The sequence below is a fragment of the Diaphorina citri genome, unplaced genomic scaffold (genome assembly GCF_000475195.1).
Source record: "Diaphorina citri unplaced genomic scaffold, Diaci psyllid genome assembly version 1.1 scaffold1644, whole genome shotgun sequence".
NCBI lineage: Eukaryota > Metazoa > Arthropoda > Insecta > Hemiptera > Psyllidae > Diaphorina > Diaphorina citri.
Genome location: NW_007379070.1, coordinates 19,016 through 45,019, shown reverse-complemented (window position 1 = coordinate 45,019; position 26,004 = coordinate 19,016). Strand labels below are relative to the sequence as shown.

At 39.5% G+C, this 26,004-nt stretch overlaps 4 protein-coding genes and 1 long non-coding RNA gene across 6 annotated transcripts in view; 3 read left to right on the top strand and 2 right to left on the bottom strand.

Annotated features, from left to right (window-relative positions):
* Positions 1-26,004, top strand: part of LOC103516690 — a 40,889-nt gene that overhangs the window by 13,819 nt on the left and 1,066 nt on the right. The window lies entirely within an intron of this gene.
* Positions 10,350-25,873, top strand: LOC108253350 (homologous-pairing protein 2 homolog). The gene is made up of 3 exons (XM_017447162.2): positions 10,350-10,487; positions 12,369-12,582; positions 25,697-25,873. Exons 1-2 carry the CDS (start codon positions 10,380-10,382, stop codon positions 12,549-12,551), a joined length of 291 nt encoding a protein of 96 aa, XP_017302651.1. The 5' UTR covers positions 10,350-10,379; the 3' UTR covers positions 12,552-12,582; positions 25,697-25,873.
* LOC103516692 overlaps positions 14,357-26,004 on the bottom strand; it is a 29,472-nt gene continuing 17,824 nt past the window's right edge. The window contains exons 11-17 of the mRNA XM_026829011.1: positions 22,613-22,782; positions 22,279-22,451; positions 21,736-21,795; positions 21,005-21,066; positions 20,560-20,856; positions 15,132-15,237; positions 14,357-14,499 (exon numbers count right to left, since the gene is read on the bottom strand). Coding sequence (XP_026684812.1) covers positions 14,357-14,499; positions 15,132-15,237; positions 20,560-20,856; positions 21,005-21,066; positions 21,736-21,795; positions 22,279-22,451; positions 22,613-22,782 — 1,011 coding nt within the window. The remainder of the gene's footprint in view (positions 14,500-15,131; positions 15,238-20,559; positions 20,857-21,004; positions 21,067-21,735; positions 21,796-22,278; positions 22,452-22,612; positions 22,783-26,004) is intronic.
* Positions 15,188-18,711, top strand: LOC103516691 (guanosine-3',5'-bis(diphosphate) 3'-pyrophosphohydrolase MESH1). Of its 2 annotated transcripts, none has more exons than XM_008481674.1 (4): positions 15,188-15,403; positions 16,090-16,254; positions 16,576-16,775; positions 17,877-18,711. In XM_008481674.1, the coding sequence occupies exons 1-4, from the start codon at positions 15,220-15,222 to the stop codon at positions 18,120-18,122; spliced, it is 795 nt and encodes a 264-aa protein (XP_008479896.1). In that variant the 5' UTR covers positions 15,188-15,219; the 3' UTR covers positions 18,123-18,711. The 2 variants fall into 2 exon arrangements, with proteins under 2 accessions (XP_008479896.1, XP_008479895.1); XM_008481673.1 differs by having other exon boundaries at positions 16,003-16,254.
* On the bottom strand, positions 20,990-21,795 carry LOC113470516. The gene is made up of 2 exons (XR_003393552.1): positions 21,736-21,795; positions 20,990-21,066 (listed from the first exon to the last, which is right to left on the bottom strand). It is a non-coding gene; the product is annotated as an uncharacterized LOC113470516 (long non-coding RNA).

The following is a 26,004-nucleotide window of genomic DNA, read 5'->3' as shown; positions in this document are numbered from 1 at the left end:
TCAGAAAAATTCGGGAAGTTCTTGCGAAACTACGAGTAAAAAAAAAGTGAGAAGAGTTCCTCCAATAAAAATAATTGAATTAAAATAAAATCCTTCTAATTCAAAAGTGAAATTAAAAAAGTCAAAATTAGCTGGGATATAGGGGAAAAATCACCAGTCCCCAAAAAATATAACCTAGTTTTTTGCACCGAAAAATTCCAATGCTCTAGAGCTCTAGACAACTCCGAAAAAAAAAATATATACCAGGAAGTAACGCAAAAAAGTATTTTTGTACAAAGAAAAAGTTCAACTTTATCAAAAACGATCCCGTAATAGACCAAACTCCTACCGAAAAATGCCCCCAACTGCGGTTGGACTGAAAATTTGTAAATCTGCCCCGCAAAAAAGGCAAGTGTGTCACAGCTATAAATTAAAATCAACAACTCGTCGAAAAAAATCCGTCTGTAAAATGAAATGAAATTTAATGAAAAATTAAGTTTAATGATCACTTGAAATTTTTACACGCCAAAAAAAGAGACAAAAAGATTCCCTAGTAATGTTGATATTTAATAAATTCGAAAAATTCCGTCACGAAAAAGCGTGATGCCCTCGCAAAATCCTACGAAAGCAAGTGTCTGTATTGAACTGAAACACCTCTTTTCCCTTTTCTCCCTATTTTCTCCCTGTCTCCCCCTATTTTTTCCCTCTACCCCCCTATATTCTCCCTGTCTCCCCCTATTTCCTTCCTCTACCCCCCTATTTTCTCCCTGTCTCCCCCTGTTTCCTCCCTCTACCCCCTTATTTTTTCCCTATCTCCCCCTATTTTCTCCCTTTCTCGTCCCATTTTCTCTTTCTCTTCCCTTTTCCCCGACTCTTTCGGAGCGCTCTCTATCCGTTGTTTTGTCCCTCTCACTACATCTCCTCTATTCCCTTTCTTCCCTTTTCATCCCGTTTTGTCTTTTCCCTTTCCCGTTTCTCTCCCTTTTTCTATTCATGCTCTCCTTTTTCCCTCCAGCCTTCCATCCTTATTCCTTCTTCCTTGGTCTCTCCCACTTTGTCCGATTTCTCTACAACCTTCCTTTTCCCTTCAAATTTTCTCTTTCCATGCCTTCCTCCTTCTTTTCTATGCCTCCCTACAGTTTTCTTTTCTCTGATTCCCTCCTTCTTTCCCTTCTTGTTGTGTCCCTACATCGCTCCCTCTCATACCTCATCCTTCTCTCCTTTTTCCCAAGATAGTATACCGCGAACCAGAAAATTCTAGAGAAAGGGAAAAAGAGAACGAGAGAGAGAAAGAAATAGAAATAGTTAGAGAGGGAGCGAGAGGGAATGACATGTTAGACAGCGGTAAAGAACATGTTATACAGCGAGATGGAGAAAAGGGAAAATGAAAAAAAGTAGAGAGGAGTTGAAGCAATGGGATTCAGAAGAAAAGAAAAGAAAATGAGATGTTTATACGAGGGAAATAAAGACCATGTGAAAAAGGGAAATAAAAGAAGGGAAAAAGAGTAAATGGGATCAGAGGGAAGGGAGAAGAAAAGGGAGACACTAAGCATTGAAAATAGAACGTGAAGGAAAGTATAAATAGGGGAGAGGTAGTTTTGAGGGATAAAGACGGGTGAAAGGTAGTTTTGAGGAATAAAATGGGCAGATAAGGAGTAGTTTCGAGGGATAAAGAGGTGGAGAGGTAGTTTCGATGTATAAAAAGAGGAGGGGAGGGAAAAAGCACATAGAATGACGAGAAAATATCCCGCCACCATAAACTCCCTGTTCCTTTACCTCCCCTTAAGTCCCTTTTCGTCCCTTAATACCACCTCACCATAAAACCCTCTGGAACTCTATCCTTTTTCTACTTTTCCATCTCCTTTCCCCTTGTATTTCCAGAGCCCCCCTCTTTTTTCTCTCACCCTCCGTCCCTGTCTCCTCCTAATTTCCTTCTTTTCATCTCCCTCCCTCTAATTCTTTCCCTTCCCTCTCTGAATCCCTCCCCTTTGCCTCTCTACATCCCCCTTCCTTCCCTCTCAAATGACTTTTGTTCGACTATCTCAAGCATTTCCCCACAGAGGTGAACATAGCAAACAAAAACCATGTGATATTTTTCAAAGAGAAAATAATTTTGTCTTTTAGCGGTCAATTTGTGACCGCAGCATTTCCCTATTTGTCTTCCGGTCAAATTCGCTGAAATTTGGCAAAGAGGTTCCTTTTTTGGGATGTAGATCAAAAGTCCCGTATAGGGGGAGATTCTAAGAATTTTGGTGCTGTATGCATGGATTGCAGTGTGAAAATAATACAGTTCTCAGAAATGTTTCATTAAATTTGTTTGAAATGTGTAGACATGTTCCTTTTTGGGTTGTAAATCAAATGAATCTGTAAGCCAAGGCGAGATTTGGTAAATGGAGTTTAAGAGCTGTATGGAGGAAGACGAAACGTGTCAAGTGTGGAAGTCATGTGTTTGAAATTGAAAATGGTTAATTTCTCAGAAATCTTAGTCTCTGCTTGAATTCATTTAAACTTTGCAGAAGAGGTTCTTTTAGATTTAGAGGGTGAAAATTCGTTATAAAATTGAACATTATTCGTTCCATTCAGGGTTGAAAATTTTCATAGTTGATGGAATTTATTGGATAGAATTACGATACCTTCTGGTACATACCATATTTTAGACAGAGTGAGCATTATTAAGAGTGAGAGAGAGGGATAAATGGACAAATTGAGGAGAGAGAGAGAGAAATGACAAATATCCACTTGGAGGAAAAAAAATGAGAAATTACACAATTATTGGAGCAAAAGCGAAAACTGAGAAAGATAGACGCAAAGAGAGAGAGAGGACACAAGACGAAAGGAGAGAGAGATTTTCACGTCAGGTATTTCCTTTATGAAGAATAGAGAAAGAGGAAAACAGAGAGAGGGGGGGTGGAGAAGGAATATAAAGAGAACAACGTATAGAAAAAACACTACTGGGGAAAGACAAATTAGATAATTAAAAGATGGAGAACGCGCAAGAGAGAGAGAGAAGGGGACAGAAAGACAGAACGAGATTGAGAAAGAGAAAAATTATCTGCCCCTCTTTGTCCTCTCCGATAAGGAGAGAGAGAGAGAGAGAGAGAGAGAGAGAGAGAGAGAGAGGGAGGCGAAAAGAGAACGAGGTTGACAAAGAGAGAGACGTTTTTCCCCCTCTCTTTCCCTTCCTATAACTGAGAAGAAGATAGTCAGAGAAGGGGAAAGGACTGAGGTAGGAGAAAGGTAGAGAGAGGGGAAGGAGAAAGTTTGTCACAGAATATAGGAAAAAAAGTGAGGAGGAAAAAAAGGTTATAAATATATATGAAGGAAAAGGGGGAATAGATCAGTTGCGCTTACTTGGGTGATGTTTCAAAGTCATAGAGCAGGAAAAATGAGGACCAACGGAATTTTTCTTTTTCTTCTACGACTTCTAGATCCCGAGATAAATCGATAAAAAAAAATGCCGGTAAATTTTGAACTTTGACGTCACGGCATACGCTCCCGTAGGCGAAGACGTCACATCAAATGTCCCGAGCAAAGCTCCCTCGTAGGCAACGCATTAATGTGTTTGTGTGCATACGTTTCTGCGCAGTTCTTTCTGCTCCTCTAATAAGTGAAAAAGAAAATAGAGGAATTCCTGCCTAGAATCAAAATATTCCCCAAAACAGAAGTGTAATATTTTCGAATGAAAGAATAGAGTTCGAAGTTTTAACTTGACGATTTATTTATATTTTTTACCCATTTGCAACTGCTCCACTAAAAGAAAGGGAGAGAAAGGAAGGGGTTGAGGAAAAAGGTTGAAAAGGAGTTAAAGGACTAGGAAAGAAGGAAGTCTGTCAATATTGTGAGAGCTTTACTTCGAGGTCAAAAGGTTTACTTTTCAATTTAAATGAGGAATTTTATTTGTATTCATTACTTTTCATTTTCAATTTAAATGAGGAATTTATTTTTAATTACTTTTCAGTCTATTCAAATTCATTACTTTTCAGTCCAGATGAATAATAATTGAAGGGAAATCAAAATCACTTCTCAATTTAAATAAGGAATTCATATTAATGACTTTTCAATTGAAAATTGAAATTCATTACTTTTCAATTTAAATGAGGAATTTATTTTAAGCAAATACATTCCATTTTTGTGGCCATATTTTCTAGAATTTAATTGCCAATTTCAATTAAATTCCTTGTTTGTATCATCATTCTGAATTACGTACAATTCAGAAGTACCTAATATAGTGATGTTTTTGCCTAAAAATAAAATTGCATTGAATCACCTTTCCCAAAAGAAAAAGAAAAACATTACTTTCCCTCCTATAGGATAAGGAAAGTAAAAATCGAACTATCCTGATGGATTAGAAGAGTTTAAGCATAAACTTGGTTTTTTATGCATACAAATACTCGTATCCCTTTAGAATACTCTGTACTTTGTATAATGAAAAGTGCTCTCACAATACGTCTCAGGTTCATGTAACCTATTTCCTAGGTAGACAGGGCCGTACACAGGTCATTACCAATTTCAATTAAATTCCTTGTTTGTATCATCATTTTGAATTACGTACAATTTAGAAGTGCCTAATATAGTAATGTTTTTGCCTAAAAATAAAATTGCAAAGTCTGCTGCCTTTGCATTGAATCACCTTCCCCAAAGAAAAGGAAAAACATTACTTTGCTTCCTATAGGATAAGGAAAGTAAAAATCGAACTATCCTGATGGATTAGAAGAGTTTAAACATAAACTTCGTTTTTTATGCATACAGATACTCGTATCCCTTCTGAATACTCTGTACTTTGTATAATGAAAAGTGCTCTCACAATACGTCTCAGGTTCATGTAACCTATTTCCTAGGTAGGCAGGGCCGTCTACAGGTTAAACAGGGCCTCAGGTCTCTCACTTAGGTACCTCGTATTCTATTCTCATTTTAGGGTGTACCTACACTGCTGGTTTTGGGCCCTCTTGAGGAGCTCGGAGCAAATGTACTGCCGTATATCCCACCCCCCGGGGGCATTATAGGTGCCCCGTAGAGACACATTCAGGGGCCCTCAAATGCCTATAATTTGGAGCATCCACTCCTTCCACCCCGTTCATAAACGCCCCAGGCGAAAATCTTGCGGTAGGGGGGAGGGGGACTCCGAAAAAATATACACTACTGACCGGGTAAACCTCCCTCTGAGGAGCCCTGTAGGTAGGGGAACCCCCCTTTTGAACGGCCCTGTAATTAGGGGCTATTCTACCTCGTTATCAATAGGGGCCCTATTGACCCCTGGGTGCCATTTAAATGCCAGAAGGTGTACGTACGGGTACATATAAAGGGACACAAGTTTCAGTCCAGAGGGACCCTATTAGAAAGGTTGAAAGTCATTGGTTTAGAAGTTTATAACATCAACACTGTTAGGAATGCTGGGGAACCGAGGTGGAATTATACATGTCTTCTCTCTCTCTCTCTCCCTCTCTCTCTCTCTCTCTCTCTCTCTCTCTCTCTCTCTCTCTCTCTCCCTTTATCCTTGTTCCCCTCTCTTCCTCCCTCCTTCCCTCTATCCCCCGACTTTTACATTTACATATTGCAGTGTTAGGCTTATGTACTTACGCTACTCGCACGTAGAAAGAGAGAGAGAGAGAGAAAGAACAACAACCTACCATACCTATTTCCACACTAGAATAAACAAACAAGAAGAAAAGGAGGGAGAGGGAGAGAGAAGAGGAGATGATAGTACTAGCACTAGAGAGAGAGAGAGGGAAAAATAGAGGAAGGAAAGGGATAAAGAGGGAATAATGGAGGAATTAAAGGGAGAAATGAACGAATGAAAGGGATAAAGAGGGAAGGGCTTACCGTAAAGTCAGTTTTTGGGTATGCGCCCATAAAAATGGGAAATTTGTTGCATTTTACCTCAGCACATCCCAAAGCCCACAGCTTATCTAATGAAATGATATTGCCGCATAGAGAGAGAGAGAGAAAGACGAAAGAAAAGAGTGAGAGAGACAGAGACAAGGACAGTATGACGGAAAATTAGAGAGAGGGAGAGGACAAAGGAGAGCAAGAGAGTAATTAATAGAGAGAGAGAGACAAATGGGAAATGGACAAAAAAAAAAACGAAGGTTATAAGAAGAAGAAATAGCTGAAAATCGAGTTAGAGAGAAAGAGATGGAGAGAAAAAGGTAAATTGATATAAAAGAATGGACCATTGTACCTACCACCTAAGTGAAAGAAAAGGTGGGAAACAAAAGGAAGACAAGAGAGAGAGGGGGAGAAGAGAGAAGAAAATGTCGGACATAGACAAACAAATAAAGGTCACTTTGGAACAAAATGAGAGAGAGAGAGAGAGAGAGAGAGGAAAGAGGGCGAGAGAAAGAGAGAGGAGGGAGAGGAAAGAGAGAGAGAGAGAAATGTACCAAATGGGAAAACGTTGGAAAAGAGGAGAAGGCTAAAGAATAATGAAATGGTTCATATCGTCATCCTTAATATTGCCCTCTCTCTCTCTTCCTCCCTCCCCCTCCCCCTCCCCCTCCCTTCCTCCTTCTTTCACCCCAGATTCCTACCTTTTAGAATAGAGAAGGAGAGAAGGGGCTATTGGGACTAGAAACAGGGAAAACAAAGGGAAGGAGAGAGAAAGAGAGAGTTGAAAATGAGGCTACAGAGAGGCAGGTACAATAAAGGAAAGAAAGAGAGAGAGAGAGAGAGAGAGCGAGCACGAGAGCTGGGAAATGAGCTAGACAAAGGGAGATACCTGGAAAATTAGGCTAGAAGGAGGATAGAACAAGAGGGAAGAGTGATAAAGATTAAATAACAGAGGGAGAGAGGGAGAAGGCTGATAAAGAAGGTGGTACAAGGGGAAAGGGTGATAAAAAAAGGGTTGGATAAGAGAGGGAATGGATGATAAAGAGAAGGTAAGAGATATGAAAGGGTGATAAAGGGAAGGTAAGAAAGAGGGAAGAGTAAAAATGAAAGGTAAAAGAGGGGAAAGGATGATAAAGGGAGGGTAAGAGAAAAGGTACTGAAACGAGTTTAGAGAAAGGGAAGAAACTGGAAAGTGAGGCTAGAGAGAGGATTGGAAACTGGAAAGGGAATGGATGATAAAGAGAAGGTAAGAGATATGAAAGGGTGATAAAGGGAAGGTAAGAAAGAGGGAAGAGTAAAAAAAGAAAGGTGAAAGAGAGGAAAGTGTGATAAAGGGAAGCTAAGAGAAAAGGCACTGAAACGAGTTTAGAGAAAGGGAAGAAACTGGAAAATGAGGCTAGAGAGAGGATTGGATAAGAGATATGAAAGGGTGATAAAGGGAAGGTAAGAAAGAGGGAAGAGTAAAAAAAGAAAGGTAAAAGAGAGGGAAGAGATGATAAAGGGATGATGATAAAGGGATGATGATTTTTTGTTCTTTCTTTTTTGGATTTTTCCCAATTTTTTACATAGGAATCGACCATTTATTTATAATTTTTACCCATTTGCAACTGCTCCATTGAAGAAGAAAGAGAGAGAGAGAGAGAGAGAGAGAGAGAAGAAAAAATGAGGGAGAAAACATCCAAACTCCAAAGGCATATATCATGAAAAATGCCTTCTTCTTACCTATCGCTCTTATAAAATCCTGGTCAAAGTATGTGGTGAGAATTTCCAATAAGTGAAAAAGAAAATAGAGGAATTCCTGCCTAGAATCAAAATATTCCCCAAAACAGAAGTGTAATATTTTCGAATGAAAGAATAGAGTTCGAAGTTTTAACTTGACGATTTATTTATATTTTTTACCCATTTGCAACTGCTCCACTAAAAGAAAGGGAGAGAAAGGAAGGGGTTGAGGAAAAAGGTTGAAAAGGAGTTAAAGGACTAGGAAATGCATAGTGGCGCTACTTAACGGACGAAAAAAACAACTGCGTAAAGTCTGACGTCACACATATTTGAACTCTTTCATTAGAACGGAAAGTGAAAATTCAATTTTCAAACTTTTACAGTTATTTTTTTGGAGTTTTGACCTCCGATTTGGATTTTTCCTAACTTTTTACATAGTAATCGACGATTTATTTATAATGTTTACCCATTTGCAACTGCTCCATTAAAAGAAAGGGAGAGAAAGGAAGGGGTTGAGGAAAAAGGTTGAAAAGGAGTTAAAGGACTAGGAAAGAAGGAAGTCTGTCAATATTGTGAGAGCTTTACTTCGAGGTCAAAAGGTTTACTTTTCAATTTAAATGAGGAATTTTATTTGTATTCATTACTTTTCATTTTCAATTTAAATGAGGAATTTATTTTTAATTACTTTTCAGTCTATTCAAATTCATTACTTTTCAGTCCAAATGAATAATAATTGAAGGGAAATCAAAATCACTTCTCAATTTAAATAAGGAATTCATTAATGACTTTTCAATTGAAAATTGAAATTCATTACTTTTCAATTTAAATGAGGAATTTATTTTAAGCAAATCCTTTCCATTTTCGTGGCCATATTTTCTAGAATTTAATCACCAATTTCAATTAAATTCCTTGTTTGTATCATCATTTTGAATTACGTACAATTATTTTGTTTTGTGTACCTGTTTGTAAATATTGTATTGTAAAAAACATTGTAAAATCCTAATAAAGTGTAATATAATAATAATAATAAAGGGAAGCTAAGAGAAAAGGTACTGAAACGAGTTTGGAGAAAGGGAAGAAACTGGAAAGTGAGGCTAAAAGGAAGATGGGATAAGAGAGGGAAGGTTGATAAAGGGGAGGTAAAAGACAGGAAGGGTAAAAAAAGAAAGTTAAGAGAGAGGGAGGTGTTATAAAGGTAAGGGATAGACATTAAAATTTAATTGAAAATCTGATCGAGCAATTATGTGCAGGTCAGTCGATAAAGTTCATTCATTTCAGCAGTGTCTTCCTGTTTCCTCCCCTTCTCTAGAGTTTAGGCCTAGAAACTGGGCAAGTGTGATGGTATTTTAGATATAGCACTGCCCAATGGACAATGAAATTGGAAGTTAAGATTTCTTTTTTGTTTTCCTAGTTCGGTTGGTGAATCGCCAGGAAAGAACGTTTTTTCTCCTTTTTTTATTGTTTCTTTTCCTTCTCCTTCTTCTTCTCCTCCTCCTCCTCCTCCTCCTCCTCATATCCCTCCTTCATTGATTTGAAAATTTAACTACAATGCTTTATTCCGGTTTTTCAAAGTGATGAGTTGATAACTCTCACACGATTTTCCCAATTTTCGAAAGAAAAAAAATGATGAAAGAAACTTGTTGAATAGATTTTGTGTCAGATCAGACCTTTGGGAACCTCGAACCTCGTTAGGGGTCCTTTTCTTGAGTTTTTCATTTCACTGAACTACACAATACATGTTTATATTCAAAAGATACAAATTTACAAAAGCATTGGGAATGTGCTATCCAAAATCGACATCATCATTGTCGTTTTCTAGGGTAGTGTATCCAAATTCTATTCAATTCAATGCTTGTCCTATCCCTATTCTCTATTGTCATATTATCACCAACAGTACAATATCTAGGTACAGATCATTCCACGTCTTGTCCTAAACATCATGGATTCTGTTCAATAAATTGCTTCCTCCTTCTCCTCCTCCTTTTACTTCTTCATCTTTCCTTTCTCCTCCTTCTCATACGCCATCACTCTCTGCTCTTTTTACTTTCTTTTTCTTCTTCCTCTTCTTCTACTTCTCCTTCCTCTCCTCTTCCCCATCCTTCTTCTTTCTCTTCCTCTTTTTCTTCTCCTTCTTTCACTTCTCCTGCTCTTCATTATCCTCACCTTTCTCTTCCAACTCCACCTCTAACACCACCACCATCTTCTTCTTCTCCTTCTTCTCTTCCTCCTCCTCCTCCACCACCACCACCATCACCTCCTTCTTTGTCCTTTTCCTTATCCTTCTTTCACTTCACCAGCTCCTCCTCCTCCTTCTTCTTCTCCTCCTCCTCCACCACCACCACCACCACCATCACACCTCGTCCTTCTTCTCTATCCCTCTTCCTCTTTGTCCTTTTCCTTATCCTTCTTTCACTTCACCAGCTCCTCCTTCTTCTCCTCCTCTCCACCACCACCACCACCACCATCACACCTCGTCCTTCTTCTCTATCTCTCTTCCTCTTTGTGAGGACAGGATGGCAGAAAGCCGGCCGTTCCGAGAACGGCCTTGTTTAGGATATAGTTCGTCCCGGACGGGAATTACACCGACCTAGCAGGCGCACTACCTTCCCATCTAACTAAGCTGGCGACATGAGCTTAAACTCGACTATTTTGGAAGATGAACCTCTAACACAATTGAAAGCCAGTTAAGCCATCAGCTCGTGATGTCCCCGACAGTCACCCGTCCAGCTACACTCCACGGTCAATGGTGCTTCACCTCATTGTTTCATCGGGAACAAGTGTTTTTCAATTATTTTCTCTAATACCTCAATTCTTTCTTTCAGGTGAAGTCTAAACTCAAGCAACTCTCTCAGCAAATGACAGAAGCTGAGGCCAAGCAAAAGAAGGCTGAACTGCAAGCAGAGCTTGAAGAGAAGAAGAGCAAACTGGAAAAATTATCTCGCAATGTAAACGTCATTAGTGAGGTAAGATCTCATTATTTTTTTAGGTGAAAATTCCCTTTAGGGGTGAGCTATTCACTTTGCCTAAAGGGTGAGCTATTCTTTTCTTTTCAATATTATTTGTTGTTCCATTGGAATTTTTAGCTCAATTCTCTTAAGGGATGAACTGTCATCAAGAAAGAAGTTTGGGTCATTAGAAAGCCTCTCGGTATTTTATCATTAAGAAACTAACTATACCTACATAGATATAGTTTCTTCCAAATCTCAAATGATATTGGTCCCAAGAGGCAAAATATATATTGATGTCCAGAGAATAAGCTCATTCAAATAGAGGACTCAGTGTACAAAAGAAATCACCATTGACAACCACCTAATAGGCAATAGGGTAAAGACAAGTGTAAAAGCTTTCATAAAAAAGCCAACTTCCTAATTGAGTTAAGGTTAGGTAGCATGCAAAATGACTGTCTGAAGTTCAAACATATTTCTGACTCATGTTTACATTGACCGTACATTGATAGTTTAAAAGCTTTTGACCCACCTATTTTCCTCAAGCAGAGCTTGAAGAGAAGAAGAGCAAACTGGAAAAATTATCTCGCAATGTAAACGTCATTAGTGAGGTAAGATCTCATTATTTTTTTTAGGTGAAAATTCCCTTTAGGGGTGAGCTATTCACTTTGAGGCAAAGTCACCACTTGGGGTCGTTTTTTTTCCAATATTATTTGTTGTTCCATTGGAATTTTTAGCTCAATTCTCTTAAGGGATGAACTATCATCAAGAAAAGTTTGGGTCATTAGAAAGCTTCTCGGTATTTTATCATTAAGAAAGTAACTATACCTACATAGATATATAGTTTCTTCCAAATCTCAAATGATATTGGTCCCAAGAGGCAAAATATATTGATGTCCAGAGAATAAGCTCATTCAAATAGAGGACTCAGTTTACAAAAGAAATCACCATTGACAACCACCTAATAGGCAACAGGGTAAAGACAAGTGTAAAAGCTTTAATAAAATACCTTCCTAAGTAATTGAGTTAAGGTTAGGTGGCATGCAAAATGACTGTCTGAAGTTCAAACGTATTTCTGACTCATGTTTACATTGACCGTACATTGATAGTTTAAAAAAAGCTTTTGACCGACCTATTTTCCTCAAAGTTCAAAACGCAATACCACTTTGAATAAAAGCTGCTTACCTACCTCAACGTTTTATTACGCTGAAGAAAAAAAACGTATTATTATTTTCTTTTTTAACGATGGAAATTGGAAACCTATCGAAAAAGTTTGGGGGCGAAATATTTTTGACTTTGAAGTACGTACTTACCACTTACCTACCTACCTCTCCTTGTACCCGTATATTAGAAAAGTAACTAAAATTAGGAATTAGGTCAATCATTTCCAATAGGAAATATAGAAATACACAAAAAAGTACTTGAAAAAGTACTTTTTTTAGTTCGAGTATGAAATACCATCAATTGATTGGGATTTTTAACAACTTACAACTTTCTAGGAAAAAGCTTAAATTTATTATCGTAGGAGAGAAAGGCAGAACAACTTTTTATTTTTATTTTATTTATTTATTTTGATAGGGAGAGGTTTAATATAGGGAACTGTAACAGCGAAGGTCTTACCGTCCCGAAATCGAAGAAATAATGAGGACAGAATAAGAGAACACCAGTCGTTCCGAGAACAAACGTTTCCTGTTTAAAATAAAGTTCGACCTGGGCGAGAATCGAACCCGCGACCTAGCACTTGCAAGGCGCTACTCTCCACTTTATCTTTAATTTAAATTAATGTTTTATATTTTAAACCAAACTTTCACTCAAGATGATAGGTATATGAGCGATTAGTCACTACCATAGTCAATGTTGCTTAACACCAAGTGCTCTTTCGTTTCTGTTTTCCTATAGGTGGATAAGAAAACTATAACAGACACCAAAGAGAAGATGGTGAAGGAGTATAATAAACGGAAACGGATGTGTACAGAAATGTTGGAGGCTATTCTGGAGAATTATCCAAAGAGTAAGAAGATTCTGCTGGAAGAGGTGGGTATTGAAACGGATGAGATGGTGTCTATGGAGAAACTGCAGTAACACTGACTACTCCACTATACTACAGTGACAGTTTTTCGCTAAAAAAAAAAAAAAAAAAAAAAAAAACGTATTATTATTATTTTCTTTTTTAACGATGGAAATTGGAAACCTATCGAAAAAAAGTTAGGGGGCGAAATACTTTTGACTTTGAAGTACGTACGTACCACTTACCTACCTACCTCTCCTTGTACCCGTATATTGGGAAAGTAACTAAAATTAGGTCAATCATTTCCAATAGGAAATATAGAAATACACAAAAAAGTACTTGAAGAAGTACTTTTTCTTAGTTTGAGTATAAAATGCTATGAATCGGTTGGGATTTTCAACAACTTGGAACTTTCTAGGAAAAAGCTTAAATTTATTATCGTAGGAGGGAAAGGCAGAGATTTTATCCTGAACGGATAATGTTCGTTCTCGGAACGGCTGGCTTTTTCCTATCCTGTCTTCCTTCTCTCTTCGATTCCCGGACGATAAGACCTTAGCAGTTACAGTTCCCTCTATCAAACCTCTTGGGAAAAAAACGCTCTTGTACTCTCCTTTTGCCAAAGGTCTACGTTAGTGAACACCACTTTAAGGGACTCATTTTATCTGTAAAATCCAGGCCTGATACAAGTGTAAACTTTGCAAAGTTTACTAGAGATAACTTGCGGGTGTGATGTGGAGTTTTATTTTTATTTCTGTCTCCTCCTCCAAGTTTATTTTATGAGAAAACTTGTCCTCTCGTATCATCATGTATGTTTTGATTGTGGTGAGGAGAGAGTTTTGTCCACAGTAGTGGTAAAGTTTATTAGCAGACCAGTTGTGGCCTTTTCTTGAATTGGGTTTGTAATGCTGATGAAAGCATTTATTCTCAAGACTGAAGTATCCATTTTCGATCGTTCTGATGTTTTGTGCATCCTTGGTAGCGCAAAAGCCCAAAGTATCATTCTCTCAATATTTCTAGTACCGCCCACACACTATCAATACTATCTATTGAAAATACGTATCTTTCCTGTGGAAAAGTGTTACAGCATTGTCAATAAAATTGGTCGTGTGTGGATGGTATAAAATTTACTGATTTTGATAGATAGGTACCACATTCTGTAAATAATTGCAATTTCATATGTAATACACTGGGGGAAGACAAATTAGATAATTAAAAAAGAAGATGGAGAACGCGCAAGAGAGACAGAGAAGGGGACAGAAAGACAGAACGAGATTGAGAAAGAGAAAAGATATTTGCCCCTTTTTGTCCTATCTCCGATAAGGAGAAGGAGAGAGAGAGGGAGGCGAAAAGAGAACGAGGTTGACAAAGAGAGAGAGACGTTTTTTTTCCCTCTTTTTCCGTTCTTATAACTGAGAAGAAGAAAGTCAGAGAAGGGGAAAGGGATCACTTTGCGCCGGACCTTGTGCTCGTTGCTGTTGCTTCCTCAATACTTTTCGGCGAAATAATTGGAAGCTTTGAGTTTGGAATTTTTTGAGAAAAGGAGTTTGATTTTATCAGCATACCTGCATCCCTGTGTTTTTCATAATCCCTGTACTTCATTTCTTGAACAGTTTTATTACGAGTTATTTCTTCAAAAGCCATCTTCCATAAGCTGTATGTTATTATTGGTCTCCCTTGCTGGTTTACAAGTTCTAAACATTTCTCTGTGGTACCACAGAGAAGTACCTTTTGAAAAGTTCATTCTTGTATTTCCCCCCCTTCATTTCTTTGTACGTGTGTTGACTAAACATTAGACATTCTTCGTTTTTATAAAACACGTGAGCAAAAGGCACGTGAAAAAGTCCCTAATTATTACACCCACCATAACGGTCCTGTAGGTTTAGCTGAGGTAGATTTGTGATTGTGCCGACAGACGGGAGTGCTTATGTCTGAACTCCTTCATAAACTTGACCAATATTACTGCCTCATCCACTGTGATAGCGTTGTAGATGGAAGCCCGTATACCTCCGACCAGTCTGTGACCTGAAATGTGAAAAAATTATTATTATTTATTCTGTACAATTATGTATACCTACTGTTCAAACATTGGTGTATGGCTGACACAAAAGATCTTTTCTGTATTCTGCCATTAGCATTCGCCTACAGCTGAAGCCGGTAAAACAACAACAACTCTTCAAATAGGACTGAAGAATCCCTTCATCCCAGCAGTGAGCTACCACCATTATTGTGGCCCAGTTCTCAAATATTATTGAGGACAATGTTCCATACCTCGGCTGGGATTGAACTCATACTCCTAGTTATACCAGGCCACCGTCCTGACTACCTTTATGACTTGAATTGGCCTCGAACCACCAGCCTCTAGAAGTCTACCGCACTAAGCACTACACCACTGAGGTTGGTTTTTATTCTCTTACCTCTTGGTATTGATATAGGTAATTAGATCCATCGGCTTAACCCATCTACGGCTGTTTGCCCTACACCTATGCCTCTGAGTGGGATTTTTGTGTATGATTTAAGTCCTAAGTCATTCAGACCCAAATACCTGATTAAATCTTGTCATTCCACCAAAATCCTTGAAGAAAAAAGTGTTTCACCGCCGTTTTTAATGCGTATCGATGGAAACAACTGTTATATTGGACTCTTTTGACTCTTACCTTTGAGCTGGATCATATTGTGAGCCTTCGCCTCTTTGAGGAACAGTTCGTCCAGCACGACAAATCCCGAGTAGCGAACACATACGAGATGACGATGATACGTTCGCTACTGATAGTGCTAATAGTGAACGCTGTGGTGTCGCTGATTTGTGCAGCTCCATACAAGGCATTGCCCAAATTGGAGTCAGGACCTAAAGGGCTCCCGCTGATGTATGTCCCCATGGTACGCAAAGGCAAACCAGAAGCTCCAGCAGTGGAGGTACATGTACATGGTAAGAGTTCCTATTCAATTAAATAATATGCTAAGTAGAAAGGTTTGGTTAACCTTATACGTTGGGAAGGGAGTAGAATAAATCACTCAACAACTTACCAGAACCAAAACCAGTTGCGTATTAGATACTTATTTCAATCGTAAAAAAAGGCCCTCTTCCTGAGGAGGAGGGGGTAAAAGAAAATATTTACTTACCTAATTACTAAATTCAAAATGAAAACCCTTAATCTGTGTCCACATATAGTTGACGGCCGTCGATCGATGTCAACTGAAAACGTCTACACTGCCTTGACAACATGGATTCACGTCGTCGATCGGCGGCTGTGTATGTGGACACAGCTTTAGAGTCCAACCATTTGGAATTGGACTTAGCTGGTCTTACTTTGAACCCGCTCATTACTTCCTCGCCTCGTAGATTCGTAGAAGCTTAACCCATCCTTTAAGGCTGTCTGGCCCCTACACGTAGTCCTCAGATTGGGCTGAAGCTTAATCCATCCTTTAGGGCTGTCTGGCCCCTACACCTAAGCCTCGGATTGGGCTTTTTGTGTATGACTCCCTCGGCCTCAGGGCCAGTCTGATCAAACCTGAACTAAATCACAGGTAAATGCGAGCCCGTAATCCAGGGACCGCCCGCAGAACCAGGCGTGGGCACGGGCCCTGATCGCTCTCAATTGTTGAAATGTGCAGAGGCTCGCCTAGGAGAGGCACCAGATACAGGAGATTCAGACTCGGGGATGCACTCACCAGATGCTATTATGAACATAGTGAAAGCCACGGACTTTGCATCTCACAAACATCACTTCCAGAGACGCAAGGACCCGGAAGGAACACCTTATATTGAACACCCTGTAGGTAAGTGACGAACTTTGTACGAACGGGTGACGAACGGGTAAGTAACAAAAAAAAAAAAAAGTTCATTCATTTATAAAACTTACACCACCACAAAAACACAAATGTGAAAAAAAAAAGGTCCCTGTAATATACACACTGGCGTGCTGAGGCCGGACCTTGGCCTGGCGCACTGGTCTGGCTGGGGAACTTTGAAGACCTGCCCGGAACTTCCTTTGCTAGAGAAATGGTTGAGAGGCTGACGAAAAACGCTGACCCCGTCTGAACATGGGAAAAGGTGAAGAAGATATCAGTATATTAATATTAACTTGGTTAATTTCACAGCCGTGGCTCACATTCTCACTCATCTGGGCAAAGTATCGAACCCTGTGGTGATAATATCGGCGCTACTTCACGATACAGTGGAAGATACAGACACCACATTTGAAGAAATAGAACGAGAATTCGGACCTCGCGTGAGAAGTGTGGTGGAAGAGCTGACAGATAACAAACATATGACACGAGATGAGCGAAAGAGATGCCAGGTAAGTCGGGTGCCCGAGTAGCCGGAGGTGCTGGGTTCGAATCCCGGCTAGGGCGAAAATTTTCTGATTTTTCCGTTTTAAGGCAGGTTCCAGTCACTCAGTGATAAAGTTCGCCCCTGACGGCAATCCAATCCGCGACCTAATGCTTATTTATTTACGCTTACAAGGCAAAGCTAACTAGGCTGACAAAGAGTCCCTTTACCCCAGCAGTAGTTAAGTACTATTATTGTTTTTCAAAGTCTCAAACAAAATGTTGAGATTAAATTCCATACCTCGGCTGGGATTGAACCCATACCAGGATAGCATCTTGACTATTTTAGCAAGGCAGGTCTAGATATGTGTCATTTAGACTTTGCCAAAACATCGAAAAGAAGATGAACGTTTCATGGCCGCTAAATTTACCCCAGCAGTAGTTAAGTACTATTATTGTTTTTCAAAGTCTCAAACAAAATGTTGAGATTAAATTCCATACCTCGGCTGGGATTGGACCCATACCAGGCTAGCGTCTTGACTATTTTACCAAGGCAGGTCTAGATATGTATCATTTAGACTTTGCCAAAATAGATCGAAAAGAAGATGAACGTTTCATCGCCGCTAAACAAACTGCTCCATTAGACTCTTGTGGTCTGTGTCGTAGCATGCCCAACCCGTTGAAATAGTTGCAATCGAAATACCGTTCCCTACCGGTTTGAAATCCAATTAAATTTTTTAGTGCAAGGTAGAGAATTTTTGTCAATTCTGGCAATCGAACCGCTCCATTAGACTCTTGTGGTCTGTGTCGTAGCATGCCCAACCCGTTGAAATAGTTGCAATCGAAATACCGTTCCCTACCGGTTTGAATTCCAATTAAATTTTTTAGTGCAAGGTGCAGAATTTTTATCAATTCTGGGACTCGAACTCGAGACCTGTATGGAAAGCTAGCGCGTTATCACCTAACTAACCGTGTCCCCTATTCTGTTCTCTATCTATCTATCATCTATTATATTTCGGTGGTGCTCGTCAACTTCTTGGTCATATGCACCACCTTCTGTTCTAAAGTTTGGCTTGTTATTAGCGTTATTATTATTTTGTTTCATCTAACAATTCTTTCTTCCTCTTCAGATCCTGCATGCGCCTCACTCCAGTCACGAGGCCAAACTAGTCAAGCTTGCCGACAAGCTACACAACCTACGCGACATCGAGCGTTCCCTGCCGGTAAACTGGACAGAGGAACGGAAGACACAGTATTTCAATTGGGCCCGTGACGTGGTGCAAGGGCTGCGGGGTACGAATGCTCCCATAGAGGCAGAACTGGACGCCCTGTTCGCCAAATATTGTACGCCCCGTGAGGGCCGAGAGAACGAATAAATGGAGAAAACAGAAGGGAGAATGAAAACATTTAGCTTTTACTTACCTCATTTATGCCCAAATTAAATTTTGGTGGATTTTTTTGGGGAAAGATAAATCAGAAATAAGTCATAACAAACTTACCACTGACCCCAAATATATTTGTTCCCATTTGGGATGAGCGGGCGGAAATCCGCGTGTATTTGCAACGGTCAGTATTTACATGAATTACACTTACTTTATCGCGGACACTCGTTGCTATGTTGAAAGCCCACACGAGGTAGGTAAGATAATAAGCCCACAAGAGGTACGGGGGACCTTGGGAGTTACAGATCCCTCTATCCAACCTGTTGGAAAAAAATTGTTTATATTTCATTCACCATACATGTTTCGCCAGTCACGGAATTTTCAGTGGTAATCAATAAAAGCCAAATGTTTTCATCTCCCCCTTTGATTTTTCAGTTCTTGTACCAAGTATTTTAACCCCCATATTCCTGCTGGTTTGATTGTAGTTTTGTTTTTGTATAGTTTTGTATCGTAGATCGGTTACTTTTAGTACCTAAGTGTAAGTGCCCAAGTACAAATGTTTTTATCTTACTTATGCAAACGATTTGTTTGTGTTGCTTCCTGGTTTTAACACTTCTTCTCTCAGAGCAAAAAAAAAAAAAGGAAAAATGTCTTTTTAGCCCATCCTTCCTTTATTATTACGATAGTAATAATAAAAGGTATAAGGGACGGGCTATTGTATTCGCTTCGGTGTCGTCTGTCTGTCTATGTCTATCCCCATAGAAGGACTTATCCAAACCTGGTCGACCTATATATCAAATTAAAGGTCTTTTTACCAGGAAAACGATAGTGGTGGTGAAAATTTTGTCCAGAAAACCAAAAAGCAAAAAAAAATGGTTTTTGGGGTATTTTTTTCACATTTTCTCACACAAATGAGCTCTGATCTTGAAATTTGTTGCGACGACCTATGAACTCAAAGCGAGAAAGTTTTAGATAACACTTCAGTCGATCATTTAAGACCGGTTTTAGCGTCACCCGTGTTAAGCTACGCCGAGAAAGGCCAATAAATGGATGGGTGACTGGGCCCGTCCCGGCTAACAGAGGGACGGGCCCAGCTTGTTAGCCTTTGAAAGTACTTGGGAATTAATCAATTCAGCTATTCTGTAGATAATTTAAAAAAGTCAGAAATATATACCTACTCTATTACAGGGGGACAGTAGTTGAAAATAAGGGAAACATAGTTGGGATCTGAAAATTAACTACACTCGTTTTAATCAGTTGTTTTAAAAAATCTTCACTCGTTTTAATTCTAAAAGCATAAATATGTACATTAAAATTTTGATCGAAATACGAAATCTATTTACAAACGATGCCCTGTCTTGAAATCTAGACATCGAGCAATAGCAATGAGAAAAGTTGAAAATCCGCCTTGAAAAGATATACTTTCATAATTTATCTCGGCAGAGATATCTCAAATTCTCAAAATTAACTACACTCGTTTTAATCAGTTGTTTTAAAAAATCTTCACTCGTTTTAATTCTAAAAGCATAAATATGTACATTAAAATTTTGGATCGAAATACGAAATCTATTTACAAATGATGCCCTGTCTTGAAATCTAGACATCGAGCAATAGCAATGAGAAAAGTTGACAAGCCGCCTAGAAAAGGTATACTTTCATATTTTATCTCGGCAGAGATATCTCAAATTCTCAATGGTTAAAGCGCTTTAAAGGAAAAAAAAATTCTCATTGTTACAAACTTCTGAAGCCAGTAGTAGTTGCATCCCCAGATCTCCTTTGGAACTTCAGATTTGGTGAAGAAGAGAGATCAATTTTGGTACTTAGAATTGCCAAGCTCTTGAAGAAGACCCGCACCGAAATTGATAACGGGATGTGCTGCGGACGACATGGCTGTGGTGTGAATCCGTGAATCTAATGGACACAAAAAACCAAAGTTGAAATTTTATTTTTTCTTGTTTTTTTTATGAAACTTTCCACTTGGTGTTTTGCGTTAAGGTGAAGCACTGACACTGAATCTCACAAGTAAGGGACCTACCTTGGGTATTAAGTTACTTATTGTATACTGTTTTGTAATGCATCCCCAGATCTCCTTTGGAACTTCAGATTTGGTGAAGAAGAGAGATCAATTTTGGTACTTAGAATTGCCAAGCTCTTGAAGAAGTAAGAAGTAACCTCAAGACTGATCATCATCCTCAGACTGACTGTTGATGGTCAACCAGTAGTTGCATCCCCAAACCTCTTTTGGAACAGATTTGGCCACTTTCTGTTCAGTTCTCAGTAGCCTTCACAAGGTTTAGCTGAGGTAGATTTGTGATTGTGCTCAGTAGCCTTCACAAGGTTTAGCTGAGGTAGATTTGAATCGATACGCAACTATGAATCAACCCCAATCTTTTGCCGCCACGCCAATGACAATTATTTGAATTCACTGCACGTGATCAACATTCTCATTCGACAAATCGACGAGTTCATACGAATCGAATTTCCAAGCTTTGCCGATCTCGCACGACAAATCCCGAGTAGCGAACACATACGAGATGACGATGATACGTTCGCTACTGATAGTGCTAATAGTGAACGCTGTGGTGTCGCTGATTTGTGCAGCTCCATACAAGGCATTGCCCAAATTGGAGTCAGGACCTAAAGGGCTCCCGCTGATGTATGTCCCCATGGTACGCAAAGGCAAACCAGAAGCTCCAGCAGTGGAGGTACATGTACATGGTAAGAGTTCCTATTCAATTAAATAATATGCTAAGTAGAAAGGTTTGGTTAACCTTATACGTTGGGAAGGGAGTAGAATAAATCACTCAACAACTTACCAGAACCAAAACCAGTTGCGTATTAGATACTTATTTCAATCGTAACTTGACCAATATTACTGCCTCATCCACTGTGATAGCGTTGTAGATGGAAGCCCGTATACCTCCGACCAGTCTGTGACCTGAAATGTGGAAAATTATTATTATTTTTTCTGCACAAGCATGTATACCTACTGTTCAAACATTGGTGTATGGCTGACACAAAAGATCTTTTCTGTATTCTGCCATTACCATTCGGCTACAGCTGAAGCCGCTAAAACAACAACAACAACAACAACTCTTCAAATAGGACTGAAGAATCCCTTCATCCCAGCAGTGGGCTACCACCATTATTGTGGCCCAGTTCTCAAATATTATTGAGGACAATGTTCCATACCTCGGCTGGGATTGAACCCACACTCCTATTTATACCACGCCACCGTCCTGACTACCTTTATGACTTGAATTGGCCTCGAACCACCAACCTCTAGAAGTCTACCGCACTAACCACTACACCACTGAGGTTGGTTTTTATTCTCTTACCTCTTGGTATTGATATAGGTAGGTAATTAGGACCATCGGCAATATAAGTCCTAGATTCGTAGAAGCTTAACCCATCTAGGGCCGTTTGCCCTACACCTATGCCTCGGAGTGGACTTTTTTGTATGATTTAAGTCCTACGTCATTCAGACCCAAATATCTGATTAAATCTTGTCATTTCATCAAAGTCCTTGAAGAAAAAAGTGTTTCACCTCCGTTTTTAATGCGTATCGATGGAAACAACTGTTATATTGGACTCTTGTGACTCTTACCTTTGAGCTGGATCATATTGTGAGCCTTCGCCTCTTTGAGGAACAGTTCGTCCAACGGGACTACCACAAAAAAATCCCAGATAAATCACTGTCTCTGAATGCTAATCGCTTAAATCAACTGTGAGCCGGGTAGGTCTTTTTTTTACTGATGTAAAATGTAACGTGAGAACGGGTCTTGAGATTTAGGTATTCTTTTTCTCAAAAACATGTTAACACGGTCACTCCTTGGGTACCTTAACTTACATCACTACAATTTAGCTTTGTAACCTTTTGTCCTCATTTCCACTGAGGTTCCACCATTTGTTGCTGGTCCTAGTCACTATAGTCACTCAGTGATACCTAAGGAAGCGTCTCGTCCAAGGAATAAAAGACTCTTTAGCCAAAGGCGATACCGCTTTGATTACGCGTTCTCATGGTTCACTGAAGCAACGTTTCGCGTGGTTGGTATGCGGATGGACGACCATCTAGGCAATCACATGCTGCTGGTAACGGTCCCATTCTGGCTGGATCAGATGAATATGAGTATACGGTTTGGCGGTTAGCCTGCCGCATTCATCCGGCTTCTACATCCGGCCTGGACCGGACACTCGTAGAACTTGTCCGAATTATCGATCTCCTGATAGAGGAGGACGGATTTCTGTAGTGAGTTCTGTTCCATTTTGGCCAGACCTCCCTGACGCTTGATCCAGGCGAATACACGCTGTATCACATGCACTCTGCAAGGAGGAAAAGAAGGAGTGGTAATTGTTTTGAAGCACCTCTAGGTTGAAAGTCAGTGCTCTTGACCACTTGGCCACAGAGGGCCGCTAATATACCTGCCCTCTTCTATTGCCGTTTGATAACGAACACGGACAGTAAAGTAGGTATTCTAACTTACACAAATGTGGGTGGAGTATTGTACACGGAATTGTTGTCTGCGTTAATTTTGAAGTGGAACACTGTAGGAGTGATGGGCAGAGCATACTCTAGCAGGTCCTCTCGTACTATGACCACTGTTATACCGGCAGGACCTATGTTCTTCTGAGCACCCGCTATTATCACACCAAACTGGAAGCAAACAAGAAGAGTTATTAGACTCATTAGCCAAATGGTCCTACTTCAAGGAGGGCCTGACGCCAGCCTAGTTAGCTTGGTTGGTAGTGCGTCTGCTTTGGGAGCGCTAGGCCGCGGATTCGATTCCCGCCCGGGGCAGATTTTATCCTGAACGGATAAGGTTTTCATCGGAATGGCTGGATGATAATTAAATTTTTTCATATAACCATTATATCAACCCTCGCGAAAGTTCCTTCCGAATAATAAACAAAGCAGTTTTCTCTAAGTTATAATAATTCATTTCAAATTGTTGCGTATTCTTCTCGAATTGAATTCAAAATGTTCAAGTTAAAGTTAAGCAAGAAGTTCATAAACAAGTGAGGGAAAAAGTGGCACAAAAATAGCTTGTTAAAAAACAGCACACCTTAATTGAAAAAACAACCTTCGAAAACACAGCTCGAAACCCGTAATACTAGAAAACTAAATCCCCCGTGCAGTTTTACTTAACAGAAACAGTTTACCGGAAAACTTTTAAAGTTTTCTTTTTTTCCAAAAACTAATTCGACAAATCTGAAAACTTTCTAAATCGCGTCCACATTAAACCGCAAAACTTTTGTGAACATTTGAAAAAAGCTTTTCCGAGCTTTCTCTGCAACTTTCCCCCCGTTACGTAACAGAAACAGTTTACCGGAAAACTTTGAAAGCTTTCTTTTTTTCCAAAAACTAATTCGACAAATCTGAAAACTTTCTAAATCGCGTCCACATTAAACCACGAAACTTTTGTGAACATTTGAAAAAAGCTTTTCCAAGCTTCCTCTGCAACTTCCCCTCCATTACGTAACAGAAACAGTTTACCGGAAAACTTTGAAAGCTTTCTTTTTTTCCAAAAACTAATTCGACAAATCTGAAAACTTTCTAAATTGCGTCCACATTAAACCACGAAACTTTTGTGAACATTTGAAAAAAGCTTTTCCGAGCTTCCTCTGCAACTTTCCCTCCGCCCCCAATTTCCGCGCACATTTCTTTCTCGTAAACTATATGTTCGATAAATCGATACACAACTATGAATCAACCCCAATCTTTTGCCGCCACGCCAATGACAATTATCTGAATTCACTGCACGTGATCAACATTCTCATTCGACAAATCGACGAGTTCATACGAATCGAATTTCCGAGCTTTACCGATCTCGCACGACAAATCCCGAGTAGCGAACACATACGAAACCAAGGTCTTGTATATTTTGACATATTATGTGGAACACATGGGGGAATATACAGTGTATGAGTGAATTTTTGAAGAGGTTTGATAGAAGGTACTGTAACAACGGAAGTCTTATCGTCCCGAAATCGAAGATAGGAGGACAGGATGGCAGAAAGCCGGCCGTTCCGAGAACGGCCTTGTTTAGGATATAGTTCGTCCCGGACGGGAATTACACCGACCTAGCGTTCACAAGGCAGGCGCACTACCTTCCAATCTAACTAAGCTGGCGACATAAGCTTAAACTCGACGATTTTGGAAGCTCCTCCTCCTCCTTCTCCTCCTCCTTCTCCTCCTCCTCTCCACCACCACCACCTCCATCACATCATTCTCGTCTCCACATAATAATCATCATCATATCCAGGCATTAGTATTATTCACGCCCCATTTGCTTTCTTCAAATCAGTGCCGACGCCGACGGACGTTATTTTCGTCGGTAGCTGGGAAAATGTCCTTGCTTTCTCAAGCCAGGCTCGCATTCAAATATGGGCACAAAGTAATTCATGAGTCCGATATTAATATTTAAACTTTTAATTTGTTCTCAAATCATTTACACACATTTTTTACTCATCATTGGTCTACTGTTTACAGCTACACCCAAATTTGGTCGGGAAAAGGTATTTCGCTGATTTGGGCATTATCTCTTGGGCTAACTTGAGAATCTTGAGATTTAACTTTTCGGACCATGAATTTAGTACGGTGTTCCACTTTTCTTCTTCTCTTTCTCCCTCATCCTCCTGTTTATTATCATCTTTATTATTTTATTTTTCGTCGTCTTCTTCTTCTTCTTTAGGCGCCCGAGCATCCTACTTTCAAAAATCACCTTTGTCGCCATCGGTGGTGACGTCAATTTTGCCGCTCGATTAGGTAACTTTACAAAACAGCCATTTGTCCACACGATTTTACACTGCGTGGACATTTGGACAAAACAAAAACCCCTCTCCCTTTCAGTCCTCTGATCTACGTACTACTTCCCACTCCTATGAAATTTTCGTTATAAATATGGATTTGGAAAAGGAGGAAAAGAAGAAATGGAGGAGGAAAGAAGGAAGAGACGAGAAGAAGAAAATATGGAGACGAGAGGAGAAGAAAGGGAAGAAGAAGGAGGAGAAAGAGTAGGAAGGAAGAGACGAAAAGAAGAAAGAAAATTAAGAAGAAGAAAATATTTCGAAAGCGTTCCTAACATGAAGTTTTTTCCCACGCCTCAGCAAAATTTCATATTCAATATTTAACAATGGTGCTCACCCATGAAGAAAATGATTGAAAACCTGGGAAGCACAGTAGGACGCCCACCTCACAACGCTTCATCATTGACATACTCTTATGCTGTTGTGTCTTTCAAGATTTTCTTCATTATATGGTCAATGGGTCATACTTTAACGGCTAAGGTCTTATCTTCGAGAAAATGAAGATAAAAAGAAGACAGGATAGGAGAAAGCTAGCCGTTGAGGATAAAATCCGCTCCGGGTGTTAATCAAACCCGTGCTTAGCGCTTACAAAGCAGACGCGCTACCAACCAAGCTAACTAACCTGGCAACTTTCTTCTCTATACCACTTTAAAGGAGTCATAAGAAGATTCTGCTGGAAGAGGTGGGTATTGAAACGGATGAGATGGTGTCTATGGAGAAACTGCAGTAACACTGAATACTACACTATATACTACAGTGACAAACTGCAGTAGGATTGAAGACTACAGTATGTTAAAAGTGATAATGTATAAAGATCCTTGTATTATACATAATAATTATAATTCCTTGGATTTCTCTTTCTTCGTTTCTATTCATCATAATTTGTGATGCCTCTACCTCGTAGTGTGATTTTCTTTACCTATACCTATTAGTAACTCTTTTATATGATGAACAATGTTTAGATTTAAATTTATAAATAAAAAGGAAATGTGAAAATTGAGTTCCTAATTATAAAGTTGTCTACCTATGTATTAGTTTAGTTTAATTTTTTACCTCCATTTAGCAATCT

Coding starts and splice junctions, on each gene's coding strand:
- LOC103516691 (XM_008481673.1), top strand. CDS start 15,220: ATGACGATGATACGTTCGCTACTGATAGTGCTAATAGTGAACGCTGTG. Junction 15,404..16,002: donor AGTGGAGGTACATGTACATG/GTAAGAGTTCCT, acceptor ACTAAATCACAG/GTAAATGCGAGCCCGTAATC. Junction 16,255..16,575: donor TTATATTGAACACCCTGTAG/GTAAGTGACGAA, acceptor TTAATTTCACAG/CCGTGGCTCACATTCTCACT.
- LOC108253350 (XM_017447162.2), top strand. CDS start 10,380: ATGACAGAAGCTGAGGCCAAGCAAAAGAAGGCTGAACTGCAAGCAGAG. Junction 10,488..12,368: donor ATGTAAACGTCATTAGTGAG/GTAAGATCTCAT, acceptor GTTTTCCTATAG/GTGGATAAGAAAACTATAAC.